The 27,996-nt window shown below is 39.9% G+C and overlaps 2 protein-coding genes across 4 annotated transcripts in view; one reads left to right on the forward strand and one right to left on the reverse strand.

The window, feature by feature from the left end:
• Positions 1 to 1,574: 1,574 nt before the first annotated feature.
• Positions 1,575 to 15,653, reverse strand: rcbtb1 (regulator of chromosome condensation (RCC1) and BTB (POZ) domain containing protein 1). 3 transcript variants are annotated; one of them, XM_088408031.1, is made up of 13 exons: positions 15,292 to 15,426; positions 12,748 to 12,902; positions 11,796 to 11,971; positions 9,088 to 9,238; positions 7,621 to 7,787; positions 7,391 to 7,549; positions 7,217 to 7,324; positions 6,996 to 7,138; positions 3,751 to 3,941; positions 3,554 to 3,680; positions 3,316 to 3,467; positions 3,107 to 3,237; positions 1,575 to 1,927 (listed from the first exon to the last, which is right to left on the reverse strand). In XM_088408031.1, exons 2-13 carry the CDS (start codon positions 12,839 to 12,841, stop codon positions 1,787 to 1,789), a joined length of 1,740 nt encoding a protein of 579 aa, XP_088264157.1. In that variant the 5' UTR covers positions 12,842 to 12,902; positions 15,292 to 15,426; the 3' UTR covers positions 1,575 to 1,786. The 3 variants fall into 3 exon arrangements, with proteins under 3 accessions (XP_088264157.1, XP_088264158.1, XP_088264160.1); XM_088408032.1 differs by lacking the exons at positions 12,748 to 12,902; positions 15,292 to 15,426 and adding an exon at positions 15,534 to 15,653; XM_088408034.1 differs by lacking the exon at positions 12,748 to 12,902 and having other exon boundaries at positions 15,292 to 15,431.
• Positions 15,654 to 16,854: 1,201 nt separating this feature from the next.
• The window catches only part of LOC148426936 (fibroblast growth factor 14-like), a 44,613-nt gene continuing 33,471 nt past the window's right edge, over positions 16,855 to 27,996 (forward strand). Inside the window, exon 1 of the mRNA XM_088404240.1 lies at positions 16,855 to 18,183. Within this exon, the coding sequence (XP_088260366.1) occupies positions 17,532 to 18,183 (652 nt within the window). The 5' untranslated portion in view covers positions 16,855 to 17,531. The remainder of the gene's footprint in view (positions 18,184 to 27,996) is intronic.

Here is a 27,996-nt window from a genome sequence, read left to right on the forward strand (position 1 = left end):
AACTTCACATTGGCTCCTCTCTAAATGTCCAAATGTCCTCTCTAAAGGTCCTGATAACGGAGTAACGGCGTGGCATGGTCAGTGGAGAGGAGGACGATAGTCAACCCAAAAAGGCAGGAAAACGGAGAGTTTGAGTGGCTCAGAAATGAAGATTTGATGCGGAACTCAGGCAGGAAAAAACTGGACCAACACTGTACAAACTATAACAAACCAAAACGGAAACCAAACTCACGGGGTACAACAAAGCGATAGTGTAATTAGGGACCGTAAACATTAGTGGCATTAGACAACAATGACCTGACAAATAGCTGGACAAATAGTGGAGCTTAAATACACGCACAATAATCAGGCAATACGCAACAGCTGGAAGGGAACGAGACAAAGGGGAAGCTGATATGGGCTGAGAGACGGGGTCTCGACGTGGATGACAGATGGAAGAAATTACACTAAAGACAGACGCGAGGGAAACACGACATGAACCCAAAACCAAAATGAACTGAAACTTCACAAAATAAAATCCACAACAGAAAAAACCCAGACAGAATGTGACAAACGTTTTGCCCCGGACTTTTCTCCTCCGATCTGTGTTTTTGGTGAATTTGGAGAAAAAAAACTTAAAAATACAATGTAATGCATTGCGTTACTCTCATTTGTACTGAGAAAAATGACATTTTCTGCGCAATGCATTACACTATCACATTAGAGTAAAACGTAATGCATTAAAGGAATTACTTTTGTAATGTATTACTTCCAACACTGCTGACCGTAATAGCGATAGCAACGAGTTGCGTAACGGCCGCTGCTGATAGCGAGAAAAGAGCACACCTACCCAAAACATCATACCCCCAAGACCCTAGTGCAAAGGTGGGAAGTTAGGACCCCAAATTTTTTGGGCATGTGAAATAGGGAGTACTCAAACTATCAGGGTACATCAAGAAGTTTTTGAATTTGTGCGCTCTAAAAAGCACTAATTTACCCTTTGGTACTTTACTTTTTATCTGCTACTCCAGATTTCTTAGCAGTGTCCCTTTGGGTACCCTGTCATGGACTTTCTCTGTCAAGGATGGATAACTGTTTTATATTTTAGCATAGCATTTTTATACATTTCACATATTTCATATTTAAAAGCATTTTTTGGATGATTAAATCTACAAAGTTGAAGATGTAACATAAGGGCAGCATGATGGAGGACTTGTTAGCACGTCTTTCTGACAGTACAAAAAAACTTCCAACTAGCCCCAACCTTCCTATGTTGAGTTTGCATGTTCTTCCTGTGCTCACGTGGGTCCTCTCTGGGCACTCACGTCTCCTGCCACATTCTAAAAACATTCATCGGACACTCCAAATTGCCCTTGTGATTCTGAGTGTGATTTTAATTTTTTTTGTCATTTTGCGATTGGCTGGCAACCAGTCCAGTGTGTCCTCCTCTGCCTACTGCCCAAAGACAGCGGGGGATAGGAACCTGTGACCAGTAAGCCAGTGACCCAAGTGAGGATAAGCGGCTCTAGAAATTGCATGGATGGATTATTACATAAAAAACAAAATCTAAACAAAACAATGGTAAACCATCAAAATGTCATCAAATAAGTATTACTTTATTATTTTTTCTATGTGGCCAAAAGTATTTGAGATATCACATGCATAATAAAACTTTCTGGTCACCACTAAGCCACTCCAAATGGCAAATCGTGTTTTAATTATCATTCAGCATAATAGTCCTGAAAACGTTTCAAGTGCCACCCTCAGCCAGTCCAGTGTTTTAAAAGCATACTATGGAGAGCTGAAGTCAGTATCTGAAGGCCCCACAATAACTTGCTCTGATGATGAACCCTTTGAGCATATTTCCATCAACTTCACTGAAGGTTGGTGTCTGAGCGACCTGGGTGAGATGGTTGATGCAAAATCTGAAGCAAAACTCCTCCAGGTCCTAGGCCAAAACAAACAAACAAAAAAACATAAACTGGAGCTGCAGAGCAAGAATAGTTCATCTTTTGTACACTAGGTGTCAGCTTCTGTGTTGGTCAAAACGTGAAAGAGTAGTCATGAAGGTAGTTAATGTCATGTTCAGCAATGGGCAGCAATTAAAGTAAAAGTAAAATTGCTGGTCCAAATATTTACTTAAGTAAAAGTACAGGCTCTGAAATGTACTTTAAAGCCCGGCTGCAGGGGGTCCGTGAAATAATTTGGGTGTTTTGGAACTGATTTAGTTGATCTTTTTGGGGGTTTGTTATTAGGAGGTGTGCAATTTGCAATTTTTATTTTCTAAACCTCAGTATAGCTGAAAAGTAAAAAATATACATGTTGTTACATTAAATGTTGGTGAATGCAAAGGACACTTATGTTTGCTCAAATGATTTTTTTGTTTGCTTTGTTTTGGCAAACATTTGCAATGGGGGTCCTTGGAGAATTTGCGTTCTAAAAGGGGTCCCTGACTCCATAATGTTTGAGAACAGTTTGAGAACTGTCAAAAAAGCCTCACATTAGCAAGCCATAATTGTTAGTAGCGTATCTAGCCAAAATGAGCTTCATTGCGAACGTATCCATGCCAAGTAACGAATTACCAACGTTAAAACGGCGTTGTCTTAGCTAACTTACCTCGACGTGCTTTTTGAGATTCGATGGTGAGTTTTTGAAGGAAAACACCTCATGACGTTTTGGCTTGCACAGTAAAGAATCCCATTCACCCTGACTTGGTTCTTTTCCCCAGTGAACACAAAGAAATCCTTCGGGTTTGGCTATGAGTGAGGGTGAGTGGCTGTGGGCTTAGCTTCCTGGGCTTAGCTACCTGCCGTTACCGCGTCTGCTCTACATGTTACGTAGCACTGACAGTCGTGCGACGTTTTTTGAAATTTTACGGCTGCAAGGCTGATTGGTCAAACGCGCTTTATGTGATATGCACAAAGATGCAGAGAGAAAATGTCAATTATAGCGAGTACAGTGTGCTATCTGTGTTTTAAATGCAGGGAGTAATAGTACAAAGCTGTCAGAAAAAAATACTTCTAAAAGGACAAAGCATAGGTAAATTTGAAGTAATTTTCCTTCCCATCACTGGTCATTTTGACTAAAAATCAAAGTAAAAGCAAATGTGCACCACAATATACAGTACCTCTGCATCGAATCGTTTGGCTGCAGAAAACAGGGTGAAGGCATTTTTAACCGTGATTCCTCTCTTGATGATCTGCTGACACAGATGCTTCAGGCGGCTCTCACAGTAGGAGGTGGCCAGGTCCAGCAAGCCTGCAAAAGAAACATTGCGACAATGAGTATGCATATCTCCAGGCAAGCAAAGCAGACATTGGCTGTATAATAGATGACCAATGGCATCCTCGGGTGGAAGGTCAACAGTGTCTGTGTAGAGGAATTGCAGGAAGGCGCGGTAGATGGCATACGAGAATTGGCTGATCTCAATCACCTCCTGACGACCTTCCACCCACTGGGAGCGGAACATTGAGCGGAAATGCTCACACCTTGAAAACATTGACATTTACAGACAAAGGTAACAGTGCGCAACAATGGAAATCCTAATCGTTGGGCTTCAGACACCCGCACACACCTGATCTTTAGCACTGCTTTGTGAACATAGATGCATTTGCCTTCAACATTAAACTTGAGGTCTGACGTCTCTGGACTGTCAAATTCTTTCCTCAGTGCCTCCGCAACTGTCAGGAAGTCATCGTGCTCTAGACCAGCGTAAACCATGCATTGATAAGTGTATCCATTGTAAATGACACACTTCAATATTCCTCTCACCTACAGACACCAGCCTCCACATGACTGGCGGTGAAGCGAAACAGGCAAACACATCATCTGTGTTGGTGAAGTAGGTGAGGCGTGGCATGACGACGGCTTGACCCCGACACTGACCCCAAATATACACCTGGCCACTCTGCGTCTTGGCCGCTGATGTGTTCGTCAAATGGCACGCTGCCACTTCAACAAACCTGATGGATTAGATCAACGCCGTTGGGAGTAATGTGCATATTTCCCTCTTACACCTTTAACCTCCGGCTGTCCGGGGATTTTTCACTAGGTCGGCCTTACTACCGCCCGACTTGGGCTGACGTTGAAAGGGTCATAACGCCGTTAAATATAAATGTACTTTTGCTTTCAACACCTCGAAATGATCACTGGCATCGGCCCTACCCATACATAAGTATATTTACATACATTCCAAGGCTGTTTTGTTTCGAAGAATGAAGAAAAATAAATGTAGAATGAAGAAAAATAAATGTCAACAGCTATTCCATGCTGCAGATTTCTCAGACGGGAGTAGGCGGATATGTTGTGCGTTGCATGAAATGAAACGCTTCCCTGCAGCAAGATTAAAGCCTCCCTGACAAGTCTACAAGTTCCACAACGCATAGCAAGATCTTGGCATTATGGGAGTCAGGCTAAGTCACTCAACAAAGTCATTGAAAGGCTTGCAAATGTCACAAGTTGTCCACTAGTGTCCTCGGTGGTTTTGATTCTGCTTCACCAATGACCTTAACAGATAATCCTACCATGTGTGGTGTGCACATATTGGTCTTGACTGCTGGGAAGGAGCTTTGCTTCGCTCTCAAACCTGATATATTCAACACGTTGGATTATGTAGGTCCGCAAGGTATGTGCGCGTAGCATAAAGGGCTTTGCCCAAGGACCCAACTGGGTATGGCTATTTGCTCTGAAAGAAAGTTTTCCTAACCCCACGCATGGAGGGCTCTACCCCAAGACCAGTATCCTGAGGTTGTACGCAAAGCGAAAAGGGGGTGGACTTGTCAGTGTCCAGGGAACTACACAGGAGGAAACAACAGGTCTCCAAAAACACATCAAGATGATAGCCAACAAGGTTGATGTGCTGATGTTTGGCTGACATGATTTTCACAGTTTTAGACCAAGGACCGAATATCTTGAAGTTTTAACAACTTTTTTGACATCTCAGCACACACCAGTGAAATATCCCAGTGAAACGTCAGTCTCTGATGTTTTGGGTCATTCTTTTTTAAGTCTTGGCCTTAAGACGATATCAAATGTCAAATCAACGTTGGAAAAATTGTCACCCACGTATTTCACAGTCTCAGCTATGCCTCTTCGTCCTGAACCCGCACATTGTTATGAGTAGATGTTGAGCTCTTTCTTTTTCAGAGGAAGAAGATTTTTATAAACGATATGCCCAGACATTGAATTAAAGTGAAGCCTCTTATATCATAACAATACACTTGAAATTTCAATTTATTACAAAAGAAATCTAGGTAAAAGTCAGATTTCCAAAGCTGCGCATTTCTCCGTTGCTGTCTGTGTGTCTACATCAGGGGTGTCCAAAGTTGGTCCTCAAGGGCCGCTGTCCTACATGTGTGCGTTTGCTGTCAACCAATGTGCTTACTAGCATGTTCGCACACGGCAGTTACAGGAGAGACACAGGAGAGACGAAAGCAAGCTTTTGGATCCTCTTGCCTTTTGTAATAAATTAACAAGTGAAAAACCAAAACAGTACAGCATCAATATTTTATTTTGAAACAACCGTAAAGCCCCTGAGCCAATCAGGATTCAGAGCACAATGCGCATACGCTGTAAAAAATATCCACACTAAAAAATCAGTGAAGCAGCGAACACGTGAAAGATGAACCGCGAAACAGCAAGGGATTACTGTATATATATATATATATATATATATATATATATATATATATATATATATATATATATATATAATATATTTTCACAGTGGAGTCCTGCCATAAGGCAAAATCGTTGTATGGCAGGCAATAGAAACCTCAAAATTGTATATACATATTAAGAATTGGTAACAAATTAGTAAATAAAGTGCAATTTAGGTATAATATACATGTATACAATTAAATAACATCATGAATAAAAATATATATAAAGAAAAAATGAAATAGTATTACGTTGATTTGAGCTACGTACGGCCATATACCTAGTGAGGGTAGCCTAGATTAGCCTTCTTCGTATTTCTTATCTCCAGCTTTCCATACTAATCATCTTCTTCTGATGTTCACCTCTAACATCAATAGCAATCTCGGGACCCATGGCTAACCAATTAAATTTGGAATTAAGCACCGAAACGCACAATAAATACAATATTGTAAGCACTCACACAAGATCAAGCGAGTCGGCATCAAAGTGACACATTGCAGCACAGGACGTTTGACGCAAACAGAAAATAAGCAATTACCTAAACTCGCCTGAAGAGGGAGGCAAAACAACATACACACAGCCAACCCCACAGGTCATGACATTTGTTGATATTGTAAAGCGGAGAAAATACTGTAAAGAGGGGACGAAAAAAGTCAGTATTCCACTTCGTAACGTGAAGAAAACGTAGGGGCGCTGTAACCTGGGGGTCTACTCTCTCTCTCTTTCTCTCTGTCTCTCTCTCTCTCTTTATATCTATATCTATATCTATATCTATATCTATATCTATATCTATATATATATATATATATATATATATATATATATATATATATATATATATATATATATATATATATATATATGTACGTGGACTCTGAAACAGTCTAACAGCCTGATAATACATGATCTTGTTCATCTGCTAGAAGGCAGTATTGAAAGGAAAGCACTGCGTTTCATTGCATTGTGGGAAAAGGCCAGGAGTGGGGGAGAGGGGTAGTGCTCAGTGCTGCAGAGAGTGTTGTAGGTGAGCAGCGCTCACCACACTCTCGTGCACTCTATCATTAAAGAAAATAAAGCCTTTTTGGCTTCCGTATTACGGTTCGAAATTCACTGGACATGAGAAAGAAAGGTAGGCAAGGTTTTAATCATACTGTTCTAATACTGTAATACTTTGCGGACTACACTTATAGAGGCGGTTTTCCAGTCCCCATTAATCGGGAAAAACGAAAGAGCACTGTAGTTCACTGTTGCCGACAATCTACTTTAAGGGACAACTCCTTGGCCCAATTAATCCATTAAATTGAGGCTCCAGTGTACACATTGCAGAGTTCAATTTCTATGTAGGAACAACATATTACCTCTCTTCATCTGCCATAACTTGCACTGGGCTGAAACAGTTGGTCTTGTCACCAGTCCCCAGTTGGCCGAAAGAGTTGGCGCCCCACGAATATAGCAGTCCTTTATCGGTTACGGCGAGCGAGTGGCTGGAGCCAGACACGACCTACAGGGGAGAACATTTTCAACACTGCTGCTCTCTGCATCTGTGAGAAAAATAAACACAGCAGGTGGCAAGCCTTACTTGTTTTATCCAGGAGTCTTGCAAAGCAGAGAGGCGACAAGGCATCAGCTCGTTCCTGTTGTTGCCAACACCAAGCTGCCCGGTGCCATTGCAGCCCCACCCATGAATCTACACGCAAACAAAATTGTCACAGAGCAATGTCAAAGTTTCCCATTTCCACAGCAGGTGCCTCACCTCTCCGTTATCCAGCAGAGCCATTGAGGAGGACTGTCCACATGTGATGCCAACCACAGTCTTACCTTGCAACGAGCCACCAATCTTGACGGGGAAAGCTTCGACGACTATGGAACCTGAACCCACCTGGCCGCAGTTATTATAACCCCATGCGTAGACCTATTATTTTGGAAAATGGCAGATTCGAATGACAAACTAATAGAATGATTACGTTTCACTGGAAACACTACCTCTCCATCCCGCGTAAGGACCATGGAGTGATGTGCACCGCATGCCACCTCTTTGACTTTCTTGTTCTCAATGTTGGCTGTGACAAGCACCTGGGATAGCTCTTGGTTGGCAGTACCAATCCCCAGCTGGCAGTAACCATTGTGCCCACAAGCAAATAGCTTCCCATCTAAGAAAAGGCCATGTTTAAAATGCAGAGCTGTGCAAAGGTCTCATACGACCAATGTTGCCTTAGCAACGTTGTGATGGACATTTAAAGCTAGAATGTTACTCACTTGAGCACAGATGTGCGTTTTTTTTATTTCCCAATTGTTTACCTATCAGGCTACTTCCTGGCTAATAGCGACTGAACATGAAGAAGCTGACAGATTTTGAGTGTTGTAGTAGATGTAGATGAAGAACAATCACTTCTTATAAGCAGAGATAGGCAACTTAAAATCTTTTGCTGGTCGGACATTAGTCAGTCATCAGTGCCCCGCCCTCAGTACATCATCGTCAGTCCGCCATTTTTTTTCACGCCGTAAACTGTAATCGCCAGTACGTCAGATGACAGCCGGTCCGTCCGTATCTTCCGCTGCCCCTCCAACTTATGACTTGTAAAGGGCAATGCTTTGCTGAATGAACAAAAAGCAGGCAGGGATGCTTGAGCGACGAATTAGTGCTATCGGCAGCGCATGAGTTCCTTCGCCAAGCTTTTTTCCCTGTGCCATCGCAGAGAAAAGTCAGTCTTGGCTGGTCTGAGTTCCTCTTTTCGCTGCTTAGCAGCTAGGCTTGTTCTAGTCTTCTTTTAGAGATTTCTCTGACAAGTATGCATTCTGGTTCATGAAACCAGAAATAAGAAACCTCGAGTAAAGTCAGCTGTGTTATAGCTGTGAATGACAATTTGTGAAGTGAACCAACCCAGTTTAATCACTGAACATATTTGTCCACTGCTTGGTGGCGCTGTAAAGTGACTATTGTCATGTTGACTGTGTGATTGCAGTTTGCACTTTAACAATGCAAACATGCAGTCAGTTGACCGACGATCAGGACAACGGGTGAAAATTGCACTTTCGACATTCTTAATTTGCAGAGTTTTTTTTCGTCAGTCCGTCGGCACAACGGGCGTCCGTCGCCGTGAGGTGTTCCTGCGACACATAAGTTTGCATTTTCTGTGTCGCGTTTATCGTCGGACAGTCCATCAGTGCTGATGAAGTGCTCACCTTTGCTTATAAGCATATCTTTATCTGGCTTCTCCATGTGTACTTTGGCTATATCGCTAGTAACACTCTCCTGATTTTGATGTGTCTTTTTTACATATTTACATACACATTTAAACATCAAAGAGACTTGTTGAAAAAAAGGCTAAATCGAAGCTATTGGTAAGATTTTTGCATTGTCCTGGAGATTGTTTTTCTTTTTTTTGTAATACAGCACATCGATTACGCCACAAACAGAATTCAGAACCACATGAATGTGTAGCGACTGACCCTCTGTTGCAAGAAGGATGTGAGGCCCACTTCCATAGCTCAGGCTAACTACTTTCTTCCCCTCCAGGCAGCTCAGTTGCTTAGGCACAATGGTGCTTATACCATCTCCTGTTCCAAGGCAGCTACTACAGTTCAAGCCGAACACAAAAACCTGTGAAAGATTCACCCACAAAAACTAAATCACAAAATAATATTGATAACCTCAATTTCAAAAATAAATCTTCAGTGTATGAGCTGTCGATAGGCTGGTTTTCTTGCTTTGACTTGTGATCATAAATTTATGATAGGAACAAGGTATGGTGGTACTAGACTCAGCTCAATTTACCGCAACCAGCAGTTAGACAGGTAATGAGCAAAACATTTAAGTGAGAGGCTTCAAGGTAGGTGTGTGCCAAAAAAATGGATTCACATGAGAATCGTGTTTCTCATTTAATATGATTTAAAATGTCCCCAAATCTATATTAAAACTCAAAGAAATTGACCCGCTTCCCGTCACCTTTCGTACTTCGTCGTAGGCACGCTGTGCCATGGCGTCAACATGCGGCCCTTTCTGGAAAGTCAAGCTTGCTCGGCGGGACGCACAAAAACAAACAATGAAGGAAATGTAACTGACCTCGTCCTCATTAAAAGCAGTCTAGTCGCGTTTTGCAAACTTGTGCGGCGAATGAAAACCGCATGGGTTAGGGTTAATGCAAATGCAACGTTTCGCTCCTGAACTCATATTTCTGCCGCCTTTCTACTAAATGGATCAACTAGGACAGGAATAGCGTTCACTCATGTCTTTATTTTTCCTCTTTCACTCCAAACCGGAGAATATTTTCACCCTCTCGTGCACATGTTATTTAAATGAGCTAACCAGGAACAAATATCCATATTGAAATGAAAACAAATGATCCGTAATCCTCAGAACACAAACCAAGTTAAAATATAAAATAATGTATATTACTCACGTACATGCAAATGAACGAAAATGCTGTCTGTACTATACTAAATGTTATAATTGTGACCGACAGTGCTCCCGGTATGCTCAAAGATGAACAAACTGGCACTTGTTTCATGCTTTGCCCATACTCTCAATTTAGCTGCTCACATTTTTTATTTTCATATCTTATTTGTCAAAAACGTCGCGAGAAATGTTCATATTTTTTCATTCGGGCAACAGTTTTTCGCTTAGTATTTTTAGTGGCGGTCCACGCGTTTCACACTTACACCTTCAGTGATGTCTGACTTGAATAAATACCCCTCAGAAGCACACGTACGCATTACTGGGCGTTGCATCACCTTAATCTTGTCCAACACAGGCTATTTTCTGGAGCATTTAAAACATCAATAAACCAGCATCAGCGATTAAAACTTATTACTACACGTGATACTGTCAAAACTTAAAAATAAAAGGGAATTTAAAATGATCTGTCCACAAAGTTTGATTAAGTCCACCAAGAGCAGGCTAGCTTTAACAAGAGTGTATCTTCAATTACAAATTGCAGTTGAATGTAAGAGCAACATTATTTGATTTTTTTACCACTAGTTAAATATGTTGCAGGGAAAGCACAGTGTTGGGTAAGTTACTTCAAACCTGTAATGCATTATTTATTACTATTACTGTCAATTCAAAGTAATTAGTTACTTTCGCCTTCACACAATTAATATGTTGGCTCTCCTACAAATGAGACGAGTTTTTTTGCACTGATGTTTACTATGGTATTGCACTGTGCGACACACCATAGAACTAACAAACATAAAACTGACATTAGCTACAGCTAACATTGTACTTAAATAAAAACACACACATACTAAACCGCTGAACACCTCCTTTTGAATCGCTAGTTAACCAACTTGCTGTAGTGTCTGACTTTCACGTTGTTAGCGTGTTTGCATAATACACTGCATGACCTTATACTAAACTGAAGAAAACTTACATGCTCAAAATTATTCCACAATATTATATATTATTAATAGAAATATTATTGCTCCCGTGGACATGTAAATGATGCCTACATCACTGGAAATGTAAAATAAAAACGGAATGTACAAATAAAACAACCTGAAAAAAATGTCTCTGCATACCAACAATACGCCAGTGCCATTTCAAGGAAATGAAGTGAACTGCATTCATCTTATTTTATTAATTGTGACAATTAATATTGTGTCATTTGTCATTGAGTTCCTCTTTGTATTTTCTTTCTTTGGACAGCTTTTCTTTTGTTTTTTTCCTCACTCGATGTGGATTGTTTTACAAACACGAGACAACAGCGTGAGCATGGTGACTCGCACAGTACGCACGCACATTGACCGCCAAGCTTGAATTTTGTAATTGTTGATGCCGTAAGGCGGGAAAAATGCCCTAACAATGGGACGAAGAAACTTTGTACTCCACTTCATAACGTGAAAAAAACATAAGCTAGGGACACCGTAACTCAGGGGTCCACCTTATACATTTTTTGTTAATAACCCATACTATGTCACCGACCCCCTGCTGTCAGCCCAAGGACCACTGGGAGTCCGGGGACCCCACTTTGAACTTAGTCTAAAACAGAAAAAAATAACCAAGTGCATCAAAGTGCTCGAAACAGTGTAAATTGTCCTTAGGTATGATTGTGCGTAATGATTGTTCGTCCTTGTGTGCCCTGCAATTGTAGTAGTAGCAGTGTAGTAGTACTTGTGGTGCATTATACATGATGTGTTTTGCTGGAATGAAACCTTGTTACCTTGTTGTCGTTTGTGATGTAGATGGCTTCGTTAGCAGATCCGCCAAAGACACAGGCCTGTTGGATGGTGGCAAGCTCCTCAGCGCTCAACAACAGGAGTAGGGGCCACTTGCTGAAGTCCAACATGACTTGCTGACAAACTCCACCTTTGCGGTTGCTGAGGTAGACTCCAAAGGCTTCAAAGAGACGTGAGGTGAGAAGTGTGAAAACAGTGATTCCAGTCCACGCACAGTGCAAACGCCACGATTTAATAACGCCTATGGTGTTAAATGAGCATGCTGTTGATAGAAAAGATGACATCATTCATCTTTTTTGCACAAATATTTTTGTAACTTTCAATGACATCAATTATTTCATGAAATTAGCAGATGTGGGCAACTTCCATTTTTTGCTGGTCCCACATTTGTCATTTGTCAGAGCCCCACCCCCCTTTCAGTCATCGTCGGTCCGTCGTTTTTTTCAAGCCAGACAAAACTGTTGTTCTGTCAGTCTGTCTTTATGTATTATTCTGTACTTTTGCCCAAACTATTGCCATCACTAGAGGGCGACACGTGACCATAAATATTCTGGTCTATCATTTATCAGACGCTGTTCTGCTTCTGTACGTAGTTACACCATTTTTTTTTCTGGTTAGGTAATTACACTTAAAGTTAATACTATGACTGTGTTTCTAAGGTTACGTTGCAATTGAATTTGAACCACAGCAATATAGAAGGAGAAAAGTAACAGCCAATTGTTGTAAGGCGATTAACACACACCGTCATGTTAAGCACTGAGAATTATCATGTTCACCAAATGGTATTGTTATTTTGTGTACGACACTCAAATATAGATGTTCTCATTTATAACTGCCTGTCATTCAACGATAAAAGACGCTTCCGTTAACATTTGCTTAAATTTCATCTGTCACATACAATTCAAGCAAAACAAAGTATTGCTGAGGTTGAATTACCTAAAACACGTCGTTTAAATAGGGAATTTAAAAACGTGTCATGCGTTTCCTTCCCAAGAGCCAATTGGAGAAAATATGCAAATTTGGTCTGCATTCATTGGCTCCTTGAAATGCATCCCAGATTGCTCTCAGCAGCAAGATATCTAAAACCAGGACTAAGACAGAGAAGAAAGTACAGATAAATCTACAGTTGAATCAAAAGTTTTTTGACAGTAAATGACCATCAGTTAATTCATGTAGATAATCCTTCTCACTGTCTGATTGTATTACTCTGGTGCACAATAAAACTGTAGAGAGAATATTCACATTGAATGCAGACCGTCTGCGGTTGGTGAGTTGCAAATATCTAACGGTATATCCGTTAGACACCCAACTCAAATGTACTATATCTCAGTAAAAAGAGAAGTGAGGCAGGTTGATGAACATATAATGGGCATCTGATGTATTGTCAATCCCGACACGAAAACAAAGATTTTTTTAGCTTAATCATTTAATATACTTCATAATAGGATTCTACTGGAGCATTCGTGTGTGAAACTGAAAGGAAAGTGTTACCAAATCAACTGCAGTGTCTGTGCCTGCCAGCAGAGGTCACTAGCTGTTAAAGAAGCTTACCAAAATGAATACATTTTCCAATAAATTGGCTCTAAATTATGAGGGACCAAAAATGCCAAAACTCAGTAAATAAATTTACCATTCAAAATTTAAATAAAAGTTTAATTAAATAATTAAATGTTTCATAAACTTAATGAAACAATTAGTTGATTAAACTTATCTAATTAATGCCACTTTTAATTAACTAATGAAAGATTTATTTAATTTAAGTGACATTTAATTAATTAATAAAACGTTTATTTCATAAATGCCTTTTAATTAACGAATGAAAAACTTATTCAATCAATGACACTTAATTAATGACACACTGATGCAGCATTTCATGCATTTAGGTTTATCTGTCAATCTCGCTCGTCAAAGTTTGATGGGCGGGTCCAACCATCTGATTGCTTAGCCTGCTCCTCAAACCAAGCCAGACAAGGGGTTATAAGCAATATGGGTAGTTCTTTAGTCATGCTTGGGTCAATGTCGTGATCGGAAAGTGCGGAAATTACTCAACTTCAATACATTCCTCCACTTTACGATTAAGAAAATGGTTTTGTGCAGGCCCTGCTTTCACATACTCAGCAAGGTCTAAAATAGCTCTACCTAGCTCACTTGAAAGCTCAGGGAAGTTCTACGTCATCGTAGCCACCATGTTTCCAATCACTTCATGCCAAAACATCGGATTGGACAAGATTTGAGCCAAGGAGAATTTGGCACCGCCAACTAACTTTGATGAACGAGGTTGACAAATAAACTACATGCATGAAAAGCCGCGTTGTGTGGATCAGATCCACAAATCCAAAGGAGAGATTCAGCAAAGATGTGAAGTTGTGTCTTGTGAGGTCATAGTCGTGCAGACGAGTTGTATTCAAAGTACCTCGCTTTCAATTACAATTATTTTCAATTTGTAAACTCTACACAATTTGGAGTCGTATTGTTAAACACGCATACGTCAGCCATGGTATTCGGGCCCCCATTCGACTTCTCGACGCTTCATGATTTAGCTCCTTCCATGAAAGTCCAGGAGGAATTATTAATAGATTCATCTGAATAATCCAATATTTTGTATCACCACTGACCAACCGTCATTCCTTCTAGCAATTGAAATTTCAATTTATTCCAGCAGCCATTGTGGCTTTTCCAGTCCTTAACAATGATTCCATAGAATTACCCCAATAAGGGAAACAAAAAACATGAACTTGAAATATTTGTTACACCAGGGGTCAGTGTCAGAGCAACCTTTTACATTCAAAGAGCCATTTTGATCCTTATTCCACGGATGAGACAGCACTTCATGACATGATTTATATATATATATATATATATATATATATATACATACACACACACACACACACACACACACACACACACACACACACACGGGTATATGACGTATTTTTACGCAAGACAGAAGAGTTGCTTGCAGCAGCTTGTGTTAACCAAGGTGGTGCCACACTATTTTCAATAAAGGAAGCAAGCAGATCGAACCAACGTCTGAGTCCATTCATGTTCACAAACAGGGGCATGAAAATGAGATTTATTCAGTTCACAATTCTTCTACGATTTAGTTTGCGATGGTTACTTACCTGTATATCTTATTTTGAAATATCAAATTTTAATCTGGAAGGCCATGCCGTATTTTCGTTTATGTTCTCATTTCATCATTTTGCTTTTAGAGGTGTTTGTGTTAACCTTGTTACCTTCTTGGTTTCAATAAAAGAACTAGCAGACTGACCCAACGTCTGAGTCCATCCTTGTTCACAAGAGGGGGCATTAAGATGATATTTATTTTGTGTTAAGAATTCTTCACGTGCTTTAGTTTTTAATTTTCACATATATTGTCCAATACCAAATCACACAAACTTCTATGACTGCAATTCAAATGAGTTGCTTGTTAAAGCCGTAAACATGATTTCTTTTCCCAAACCACTGAGAGCCTACCTAAGGATGAAAGAGCTGCATGTGGCTCCAGAGCCGCTGGTTGTCTATCACCGTGTTACACTATTGCAAATGTAAGAAAACTTTTATTTTAAAACCCATTAAAAAATTATAGGTATTAGTTCAGTCCATTTCAAATCAAATTCCAGTCTACCACGGGGTTTTGCTTTCTTCAACAGACAGGTGCCAAACGTGTATCTTAATGTCATGCTTGCAAGGGGCGGGGCGGGGCGGGGGACTCCTACCTACAACATTGAAGCTGGGGAAACTGCTTGAACTTGCACACGGCGTTGATCGATGAAGCTGCCACAACAGGGCGTAAATTTTGGCGTTCTTCGTCGCCCGACAAAAAACGTCTTCTCGTTGGAGCACTGATTTAAAGATCTCCACCCTTTCGTCACCTGACGTCGTCATCACACGAGCGCCACACCTTCATCTAGGTTCGTGGCTGCGTGCGGCTCAGATTATTATAAGGTTAGTCCGCTCACATTCTTTTATAGAGAGGCATGCAGTGCTTACCGGTACGCAACACGTCCTACAAGCAATTCGTAAACAACAATTCCGGATTTCACGGGCCCGTTTAAAATTTCTTGGAGAATTTCGCTCTTGCACTTTGTGATACTCAAAAAAGAAAATTGCAGAAGCAAAAACGCAACCGACTGCGTCTGCAGATGAATGATCTGCTGTTACCCACTGCATAATTTACCTGGCAACATAAGAAAATATAGGGTCTTATTTTTCCCACGTAGAGCATTGGAAAGATATTGGCCGTACACCGAACTTGGTTAGCGTCCGGGTATTTAGGCCTACTGATTAAAACAATTATTAGTAAAAAAAATATATATTATTATATCACTACATTAGAATTTATTTGTTAATACACTTCGTCCTCCCGTTGTTCCTCTTCGTTTATTTCAATTAGGCTTTGGGCGTAGGTCACTTACAAAAAGTAATCGCAATTCGGTATAGTTTTGAAAGCGATTTTCATGTAGTTTGTTTTGTATGGAACAATATATGTTATGAGCTGTATTTAAAAAAATAATCTGCTAAAATGTATTCTTCACTCAAAATAATTTACTTTTTATAAATAAAAAGTTGAAAACACACACCGGAAACCAACATATATCCAATTAGATATTATGTATTGTATATTTATTGTATACATTTATATGGCTATAGCCATCCGTCCATTTTCCATATCTATACTGTTAAAAATTATGCTTGTATCGTGCAGTAGGCCATCCAATCTTAGCATAAAGTAGAATTAATGATATAAACGAAAGCATACTTCAAAAATTTGCCTTCACAGTCATAGCAGCCCCCAATCGTTTTATTTTGGACAGGTAAACTATTAAAAAAATAAACATACATTTGAAGTTGTTTTTAAAGTCATTTAAATATGTCGAATGATGTTCTTGCTCCGGCCCACTGAGGAAGCACATTTTTAACTTCAAGCGTTCTCTCCAAGTGTCTCTGCATGTCTCGTTGCTCTCCGACGTTAACAATACATTTGAAGAAAATTCTCTGTCAAAGATAGTACGCTACACACTCTGTGAAAATAATTGCGCGTCACTCTTCTTTTATGGTGAAGGTTGCGATCCGGATACCATGCAGCAGTTGCTCGCTCCCGCTCCTTCACAAATTACTTTTAAGGGACTCCGTGCACCTCTCTTTCGCTTATCTGGAGAGAAGCAGCTGAGGGCGCCCGCGAGCTCCTTTTCTGTCCACTTTATCTCAACACCTCCCGCAACGTGCAGCCCGCACGAGGAAGCGAGCAGGTGCACGGCAGCGACAGAAGCGGCGATTTCTTTGCTCCTGGGAGTTTATGGATTATTGAGAGGAGAAGGCCGAAAGACGGATGAAATATTCATAAGTACTTTTGCGGCGGAATGAAGAAGAGAGTGGGCCAGTGGCGAGATTCCCTGCAGTGATTCTTCTCAGTGAGGAGAGAAGGACCAGCGCGGCTGCAGCAGCCGCTGCTGTTGCTGCTGCTGCTGCTGCTGCTGCTGCTGCTGCTGCTGCTGCTGAAGGATTCGGCTTCTTGCTTGTGTGGCTGCGCGTGCCTGCACCTTTGGAAAGGCGCCCTCCACCCCCACCCCGTTGCAGTTGTTGCCCGCTCGACTGATACAAAGATGCCAGCGACTTACTGACGGACACCCGGGATCCGCATCCCGCCCGCCCACCTACCCTTCCTCTCCCCATCCCCCAGACGCACCGAGCCCTGCCATCCCTCCGTCTCTAATATGCAATGTTTTTTTGTGCAGAAGCCGCCAGCTGCCGCGTACCGCCGACTTCCCTCTAGCGCCGCCGCATGCTTGTCCGTCGCTGCCTCTCCTCTCCCCGCGCGGCGCGGCACACGACGACGCCATTTGAAGAGGAGCGCTCGGGGGCTCTCGACGCCGCGGCGGGAGCGCGGCGGCAGCAGCGACCGCTCCTCCAGCTTTCCCACCTTCTCCCCCTCCACCGCTGAGCACCGCCGGCCTCTCCGGCAGCCAGAAGCGGAGCTCGTTTTTTGCCAGCCGTGCGGGGACACCGACAAGGAGAAACACGCTGAAGCGGGCGAGAAACCGGGCGACGGCCCGGGCTTGATGCTTTTCCTCCTTTCTATGGTGCAACTCGGCGGAGCCAAGCGCAGTCGAACTGAGCCCAACAGCTGGCCGTTTCTGCTGGCATGCAAACAGGGGGGCGGGCCGGCCCCCATGCGGTGGCAGAAATTTAGGCTGCCGCATCCGGTGCGCCTCTCGTCTCCCACCTCCTCTTCTTCTTCCTACTCCTACTCCTCTCCCTTTTCGGCCAAATCCATGCGGTTTATTTGGAACAACATTTTCAGCAAAGGATCGCATATGCTGCAGTGTCTTTGTGGCAGAAGCCTCAAGAAAACCAAGAACCCAACTGGTGAGTTTGAGCGTGTGCGTGCAGGGCCAATTAGACTTGTTCGCACGACTATTCTACTGGTTGCTGCTGTTTTCTCTGCAGTTGTGCAGCAAGTGCAAAGGAGGGAGGACGGCGTGTTTGTGGGGGGTTGGGTCGTGTGTGTAGTGTGGCTGATAACCTAATACGGTGGCAGCGGGTGCACAAAAAGTGCGTGTGGCAGTGATGCTGCAGAAAATCCGGCCAATGCAGCATTGTGTCATTCAGGCTCGAACCTGCCTAAAAAAAGCAGCACATTGCTTCATTTACCTTCTCAATCGGGGACGGCCGTGCAGAGCAAGAAGTGTGTTTCTTTTTGATTGCTTGGGTAGTGTGCGTCCAAAAGTCTCTCCGCCGCCAGGAGACACGCAAGGCCCAGTGTGATGCTGCACTCATCGGAGGTTGCCAGACTGCTGACTTTACACAATCAAGCAGTGTTGCCGTCAACTTTTTCAGTTGACTATGAACCGATTGCAACTCCTTAGCTCAGACCTATGGCCAAGGCTGCTTGCACTGTACCAAAAATGGGAGGGTGATACTGTATTTTCTTGAAGCAACCTTAGCACCGTTTTCTTTTCCGTTCAGAAATGCAAAGTAAATTTTACAATATTTTTCAGTCAATTTCACAAGTTTGTTCAAACAAAAAGTTAATCAAGGATTGAGGAACAAACACAAACTTGAGTTATGGAGACTTCTCCTCAACCATGTCGTCTAAATATTATATTGCTGGTGTCAAGTGGAAACCACTTTCTTCCAAGACCAAAAGGGTTTTGGGCTTCTTGCCGAAGACACAAGAAGTATTCAACCGCATAGCATGAGTGGTATGGCTCTCCGAGTTGCTCAACCCTCAAATATATATATATATATATATATATATATATTTTTTTTTTTTTTCCAACCTCTTTTCAAGTAAAGTTTGTTCTTTCAAATTTTGTTGTGATTGCCAGTCAGAAATTTGCAATCACCATAAACGTTTGACAATAATGTTATATTAACTTTATATCTATTTGTACAGCCTCAAGCTTGAAGCCTTAAACCTGAGTTTTGAGATGAGGTGTAATTTATTCATCTCAACTCTACTTTGTTTATAGAGCAATAAAAATACAATTAAAACAAAGAGGTATGCATGAATAAAAAGTGAACATAAAACATCTCAACTCAACTTCACCTAATTTATAGAGCACTTTAGCAGTTGAACAGAGTGCTATTCTTATATATAATTTGAACCAAAAACGCAAATAAAAAAGAAACAATGATAAAAATGGGGCACTGTGGACCAGTGGTTTGAACAGCTCCCTGAAAGTTTTGAAGTTGAGTGTTTAACCCCTGGGTGTCTGGGGAATTTTCACTAGCCTGGCTTTATCACCCAACATGGGCTGACTTTGAAAGGGCCGTAACGTCAAATATAGAAATATCGTCAAACATCTATACTGTATTTACTTTCAACCCCTCAAAATCAGTTGAGTTCAGTTGCATCTATCTATCTATCTATCTATCTATCTATCTATCTATCTATCTATCTATCTATCTATCTATCTATCTATCTATCTATCTATCTATCTATCTAGCTAGCTAGCTAGCTAGCTAGCTAGCTAGCTAGCTAGCTAGATAGCTATCGATCTATCCTTCCGTCCGTCCGTCCGTCCGTCTATAATTTTTTGGGGAGGGGGGAGGGGGGCTGACAACAATGCACAATGTACAAAAAATGTAAAAATGTTATGATAGCAAAAGTAACTACACTGTATATTAATATGTTTATGACATTGAAAAAGGATTATTTATGGTGTCATTAAATGGTGTAGTCTTTTGAAGACTTTCGCACTATGGGAGTCCAGGCTAAGCCATTCAGGGAAGTCAATGAAAATCTTGCAAGTGGCATATGTTGGCCGCTACTGCCACTTATGACAACACAACAATTTCTTTCGCATCCCGTGTGCGAGTTGCCGTTGAAAGGAACACTGCGAAAATTGGGGGAAATGCATGATAAAACATCGGGTTTTCGATATGGCCAAAAGTGACAATATTTACAATTTTGAATGGAGGTAAATTCCGGTATATCACTCACCAATAACATCAAAAAGCCCGAGTTGGGTCAAAACTTCCCTCACAACAGGTGTGTCCTTGAAAAAGCAGTGAGACACACTTTTAAGACTTTGCCCCAGCAGGATCATACTGACCAACCAGCAATGGTGGCATTCATTGTGAAAGATCCCCCAACGTCGATGTCATGCATCCCTTGTGGTGTGACCTAGATTGGAGACTCACCCTTTTATAGCCCACAGTCGTATATGTGCACATGGCCGCTTGCCTTCTCTGGAGAGTTGCCATCAAGGCGACGTGCTTCATATTTTATTCAAACGCTCACGCGTTTAGCAGTGGTATTCGTGCCAGCTCTGATTCCTGCAGCCAAAATGCTTCTAGCCCACAAATTCCGCATCCTCCATGTTTGCTTTGCGCGCTGACAAACATCAGATGAGATTGCAAAGTTTTTTTGCCACTCTGCAAACTTTGTCTGCACTGCTGCTGTGCTGAGCCAACTGAATACTGACGACAACTTGATGTGTGCCCTCTCTGGCGGGGGTTCTCAAACTTTTTGGAGTCAGGGACTCCTTTTAGGATAGCAAATTTTCCAAACACCCCCATTGCAAATGTTTGTGTGAATAAAACAAAAATCATTTAGGCCAAACATAAGTGCCCTTTTAATTCAGCAACATATTCCATATATTTGACAAGAAATATATTTGTTACTTTTCTGATATACTGAATTTATACCGAATATTTAGAAAATAAAAATTGCAACTTGCACACCTACGATAACAAACTGGGTAAATTTCCCCCAAAAGGTTGCTGCCAATTATGTAGTCAAAAACAGCATTATAAAATAAAATTCCTCTTCAGCTTTTCTGGCTTCATCGCCTTGTGAGCCAGCAATTGTAGACACACAATGCATTTTGACAAATTTCAAAATTATTACAATTTTAAAAAAAAGATGAAACTGGTTGAATTGATTGTTTTATTGAAGAATTCTAAATGCTTTCACAATTTCATATAAAATAAAATGATCTGAGCAAAAAAAAAAAAAAAAAAAATTCTGTCCTTCCTAGATGTTCCAGTGGTTTCGATCTAGGTAGACAGCGAAAAGCAAATGAGTGTAACTCTTCTTTCATTCAATTGTGTCAGTCGTACAGCTATCACTCATTTATATTGTAAAACTGTAAAGAAAAGAAAATACACCAAACACAACACAAGTCCCATATGCAAAAATTGTATATCTCACTAAATGTACACATATTGCTTAGATTAAATCAATCATATAACAACTACAAATTATATTCCTTTCAACACAAAACGTTAATTAGATGCAAACCAGTATGATTATCAATGCAAAATATTTGCATATGCCAGTGCTTCTCAATTATATTTTGCCAAGCCGCCCCCCTCGGAAAGAGAAAACATTTTGAGCCCCCCACTCGACGTGCTGACTATAAATAAGATTATTATCATCTCTATAAAATAATGCATAAGTATACCTAAACCTGTATCCTTTTTAGAGAAAGAAAAAAGCAACAATAAAGTGGATCAAAGTGCCTGATACTAAAAAAAAAAAAAAATCGTATTTTTTTTTTTTTTTGCAATACAGTGGGCCCCCGTGTTACGACTTTAATCCGTTCAGCGGCTAGGCTCGTAACTCGAACTGCTCATATGACGGGCAATCCAAACCTATGTTAATTGGTGAATGCGTGCAACGCGTGCAAAAACCTTAGGTAAAAACATCACGACTTTATACACATATTAAAAATTAGTAACAATCTACTGTACAGTTAAATTAAATAACATAAATATACAAAGGAAAAATGACATTTACCTTTGGGGTGACGTGACTTGAGCTGGTGGTGGGTGGAGGTGGAGGGGAGCAGAGACCAACCCGCAGATTTATTTTTTTTTCTTAAACGAGAACTTTTTTCAAATGAGAACTTTTTTTAAATAATGACTTTTTTGTTTAAACTAGAACTTTTTTAAACGAGAACTTATTTTTAAACAAGAATTTCTTTTAAATGAGAACATATTACCGGCGATTTCCTTCTCTTTAATCCATAATAGAAGAAGCCTCTCCATTTTGTTGTTGACCGAGGTCAGTCCCCTGGCAAGGAAAGTTATGTTCTTAGAAGACTTGCTTGCTTTCATAGCTTCCTTGTTCTTGAGAATTGTACCGATTGTCGAGCGGTTACGGCCATACTTAGAGCAAGGTTAACCATGCGTGCATCTCCTTCGTATTTTTTTATTATCTCCTGCTTCGTTTCTATTGTCATCATCCTCTTACTTCTGCCTTTACCGCCACTTGCAATTTTAGAAGCCATGTCTAACAAATATAAGTTTGCAAAGTCGTCACAACACACCGACCAGCTTGTGCCATCAAGCAAGCTAAGGAGTTCGGCCAATAGCATATCGGCATTCCTATGATTGACGTGACGCCGGCCAATAGCATATCGGCATCTCCGTGACTGCCTTAATCGACCAATAGCATATCGGCATTTCCGTGACACGCGATAAAAGTTGTTTTCGTTGATGCAGCAAAGTGAAAAAAATAGTGCGGACACACTGACCTGCATGTTGGATGGTTTGAAAGACAAAAGGTTTTTGCGTAAGAGGGGGCCAAAAAAATGCCGTGGTTCACGTCGTAAGATGAAAAATACATAAAACAGGGGCTTCGTAAACCGGGGGCACACTGTATTTCCCTCGGGTCATCTGCTGCCCTGCCCCACTATTTGAGAAGCGCTGGAGTATGCTAACATTTACCAAAATGAAATGCCGAGCACAAAGAAAAGTGCAAACCAGCTTAACACATTCAATGAGAACAAGTTGAATTTCTCCATCTTCTGTCTTGCATCGCAAACTGACCTCATATATATATATATATATATATATATATATATATATATATATATATATATATATATATATATATATATATATATATATATATATATAAACCAGCTTAACACATTCAATGAGAACAAGTTGAATTTCTCCATCTTCTGTCTTGCATCGCAAACTGACCTCATATATATATATATATATATATATATATATATATATATATATATATATATATATATATATATATATATATATATATATATATATATATATGAAACTGACCTCAAACTGACCTCATATATATATATATATATATATATATATATATATATATATATATATATATATATATATATATATATATATATATATATATATATATATATATATATGAAACTGACCTCAAACTGACCTCATATATATATATATATATATATATATATATATATATATATATATATATATATATATATATATATATATATATATATGAGGTCAGTTTGCGATGCAAGACAGAAGATGGAGAAATTCAACTTGTTCCCATTGAATGTGTTAAGCTGGTTTGCACTTTTGTATATGTATATGTACAGTATATAGGTGGAAGTGTGGTTGTTAGCACATCTGCCTCACAGTTCAGGGACCCGTGTTCAAATTCACCATGCACTGGCGTTCCTGTACTGGCCTTCCTGTGTGGAGTTTGCATGTTCTCCCCGAGCCCGCATGGGTCCTCTTCAGGCACTGCGGCTTCCTCCCACTCTCCAAAAACATGCATGGCAGGTGTATTGGACATACTAAATTATCCTTAGGTGTGACTTGGTGAGTAAATGGTTCATTTCATTCATTCATTTCCGTGTGCTCTGCAATTGGCCGGCAACCAGTTCAGGGTGTCCCCCGCCAACTGCCCCTTGTCAGCTAGGATAGTAGGCTCTAGAAAATGAATGGATGGATGGATGGCTATACAGCATATGTGATTTTCTGCCATTTTCATGTGGATACTTGCTTTATTCTTAGACCCTTGATACTTAGACACAATTTTCTTCTTTTTTTTTTTAATTGTGGCTGAATTTTTAAGAACCGTTATATAATTAAAACTCTTTCCTTGCCAGCAACAGCAATTCTCATCATATAAAATACTTGTCTGCCAGTGACTACGTTTTGTTTTTCTTTTATAGAGTGATGACACTCATGGTCAGTACTCCTCTTAATTTTAAGCTTATTGAGCACTCTAGTAATTAAGTGTGACCATTTGATGGGAGTGTTGCTCTCGATAGCTATGACAGATGTGATCAGTGGGTTGCTTTTTCGGATAAGGCTTGGCAGAGAAAGAGTTAATCGGAATGCAAACTTTAAAAGAATCTCTTACTTCCCGCCTCACTGTGGTGTTGCGTTACCCTGGCGACCCCACCGAAACTGGCTATTAACACCTCGCCAGAATAGATTACGCTTTTTATGGACAAAATTCACCTCAAAGAATTTTACGAACGTGTTTGCAGTTCATGATAACAAGATGATGCAATGATTTTCAAGGCAGCTCAAATAGGGTGTTTGTGACGAGATTCTGTCCGGGCAGGAGATAGTGCTGAGTGTTTGTTTTCCAAGGGCACTTAAAGAGCGACGAGGCATCAAAGGCTCAACAAGAAGGTGTTTTTCACTGACGTGGTGATAAGGAGCTGGGAAACATGCAAGCACTTTCAGATTGTCTAGATCCTAACCCTGACCCTCCCCTCAGATCACTGTCTCCTCTGCATGCCTTCCTACCACAGGGAGCCAATTGCCTCAAAATAAAACAACCCCTATTATTTGTTACCAAACATTCTGCAAATCTCAAAATGTTAACCCTTGGGTGTCCAGGGATTTTCCACAAGGTGGGCCTTTTTATCACCCAGCTTGGACTGACTTTGAAAGGGTCAAAAAATCCTCTAATATAAATATATTTTTAGTTTTATTTTTAATTATATCTAGGCTGATTCATTCTGAAGAATTTTCATTTTGTGAGGAAAAAACATTTGTTCAATGCTGCAGATTTGGCAGACAGGAATATGCCGATCCAATGTTATGTGTTGCATGAAATAAAACGCTTCCCCGAAGCAAAATAAAAGCTTCCATGCAACATTTACATCTTGGATCGAAGCCCTTTGTGAACTGCAAGTCCCACAATGGTCGTGGTTTCGGCTTCAGTCTAAGTCCTTGTCTATAATACAAGGACTTTGTATTATGGGAGTCAGGCTAAGCCACTCAATGTAGTTATTGAAAGGTTTTCAAACAAGTTGTCCGCTTGCATCCCCCAGTGGTTTTGGATTCTCAACAACAAAATTTGTAGTGCAAGTTGCAAGTTGCCATTAAAACGATTAATGAAAAAAAAAGAAAATCAGGAGAAATGCATGATAAAACTTGGGTCTTCAATATTGTATGTCCAAAATTGACAATATTTCCATTTTTTAATGACAGTAAATGAGCCCAACATGGGCTAAATTTGACATTTGCAGAGTATATCTCTCGACCTCCCATTTGCAAGCATTTACAATGAACGGCTGCAAAAGTAACTACGCTGTGTATTTATATATTTATGAAATTGAAATAGGAATATTTATTATGTCATAATCAGGGTATTTTGTCTTTTGAAGACTTTCACATTATGAGAGTCCAGGCTTAGCCAATCAACAAAGTCATCGAAAGGCTTGAAAATGTCATTAGTTGGCCGCTAGCGCCAGCCAGTGGTTTTGGGGTGTCAACACCAAAATTTCTATTGCGACTCGTTTGCGAGTTGCCGTTGAAAAGATAAATGCAAAAATTCGGGGAAATGCATGAAAAACATTGGGTTTTCAAAATATTCAAAGTTGACTATTTCCAATTTTGAATGGCAGAAAATGAGCCTGACATGGCCTGAATTTCTTGACCTCCCATTTGCCAGCATTAAGAAGGGACGGCAGCGTGGCATTTTGAAAGTCATGTTTTGTCAATATTTTAGCTTCCTATTGTTTTTTATATGGTTTTTCTTTTGATACCACACATCAAAACATTTAAAAGCCTAGGTTGGGTGCAAATTTCCCACAGGGGTTGATGATGTGTGTGATGCCGTCAACTTAATGGGGAGACAGCGTGTTTTACTGAGAAGTGTCACTCACTCCCACTTGAACTCAGGCTTTGTTCACCTTACGCCCAATGACAGCTCTGTGTGACATCACTGAATGTGTCGGCGAGGCCTTGATAGGTACTTGAAGACCTTTTAAAAGCCTGCTGCGCTCAGATGATGTTTGTTTTTGCCATGGACTTTGAGTTCATCCTGAAAGTTGCAGAGAGGCGCATACGAGCTGCTTTAAATCAAACTGAGCCAGGTAAGGGATGGTTTGTTCTGCGGGAGAAAAGGTGTCAATGTCTAGCTGAAGATGGGAACCCAAAATTCTCTTGCTTGACCAGTTACTGGGCAGGTGAAAGTGGAAGCCTGACAAAATGTTGAGTGGACAAAAAAGTGAGTCTTTGCTTTTATTATTAATGTGTAAAAAATGTACACGTTTTAAAATTCTTCAAATTGTACTTCTATTGACAAGAAAATGCAACATCTGCAAGCAATTGTCTTCCAACTTCAGTCTGCTTTGCAAGAGAGGATTCCAAAGGGACACAGTGCCTTTTTTTTTTTTTACAGTTTAATTAATTTAGTTTTCATCCATTGTTTAGTATTTACCTTGTTTTATTATATTATGTGAACATGCTGAAGTAATGTGCTCTTATTATATAAATTATATAAATTTAACTATATATATATATATATATATATATATATATATATATATATATGTATATATATATATATATATATATATATATATATATATATATATATATATATATATATATATATATATATATATATATATATATATATATATATATATATATATATATATATATATAACATCCCTGACTTACATTATTGTCATGATGCGACGTGGAATACTGAGGTTTTTCATCCCCTCTTTATGGTATTTTACCGGTTTTGCAACCAAAACAACTGTCATGACCCTAGGGGCTTGGCTGTATTTGTGTTGTTTCCTCTCCATCTGCAGGCGTTTTTAGGTAATTACACTTTTTTTCTTTTTTCACTACAATCCTGGTCTGCTATTGGTCGGCGTCTCCTCACGGGGATGGTGTTCTGCTATTGGTCGGCCTCACTTGTTTCAAATTGGCAGAACTGTAAAGCTTTGTTTGATTGTGGGTGGTTACAAAAACATATTTATAGTGCAGTTTACTGCTTAATTCAAAGTTGAAAAGGTTAGCCACGGGTCCTCGGATTCCTAGTGCTGTTAAAGAGAGAAGTAAGAAGATGATTTATATGGAAACGATACTGGAGATAACCCTTATTAGGGAATATGGGCATAACAAGCACCACTCAAAGGTAAATAAATCCTTTCTCTATTTTTTATTTAGGATGTTTTCTGATTGTATACATGTATATTATATGTACGTAGCACTTACTATACTATTTTGGTACCAATTTTCAATATGTATGTAGAATTCATATTTTTGTAGCTACCTGTATTTAAGATAGGTTTGGATTTGCCCATCATACGGTGAATTCGCCTTGTGACCCCAACGGATTAATCCCGTAACACAGGGGCACACTGTATATATATATATATATATATATATATATATATATATATATATATATATATATATATATATATATATATATATATATATATATATATATATATATATATATATATATATATATATATATATATATATATATATCCACACACACACACACACACACACACACATATACATATAGCAGTGGTGGCTTGTCAGGGCCAGCAAGGCCTTCTCTGCTGGCCTAACTTAACCTGACATCATTATCATAGCTACTGTATAATAATGAAGGAAAGTCAATTTCATTTTAAATTCATTTTTACTAAA

This window comes from Hippichthys cyanospilos, chromosome 2, assembly GCF_059441005.1.
Source record: "Hippichthys cyanospilos isolate Australia breed blue-spotted pipefish chromosome 2, RoL_Hcya_1.0, whole genome shotgun sequence".
NCBI lineage: Eukaryota > Metazoa > Chordata > Actinopteri > Syngnathiformes > Syngnathidae > Hippichthys > Hippichthys cyanospilos.

Excerpts from the sequence above, each read along its gene's own strand:
- rcbtb1 (XM_088408031.1), bottom strand. The coding sequence starts at position 12,841 with ATGCAGACCAAATTTGCATATTTTCTCCAATTGGCTCTTGGGAAGGAA. Across the intron at positions 3,468-3,553 it reads AAAGCAGTGCTAAAGATCAG|GTGTGAGCATTTCCGCTCAA; the intron begins GTGTGTGCGGGT and ends AATGTTTTCAAG. Across the intron at positions 1,928-3,106 it reads CCAAACGATTCGATGCAGAG|GACCTGGAGGAGTTTTGCTT; the intron begins GTACTGTATATT and ends GTTTTGGCCTAG.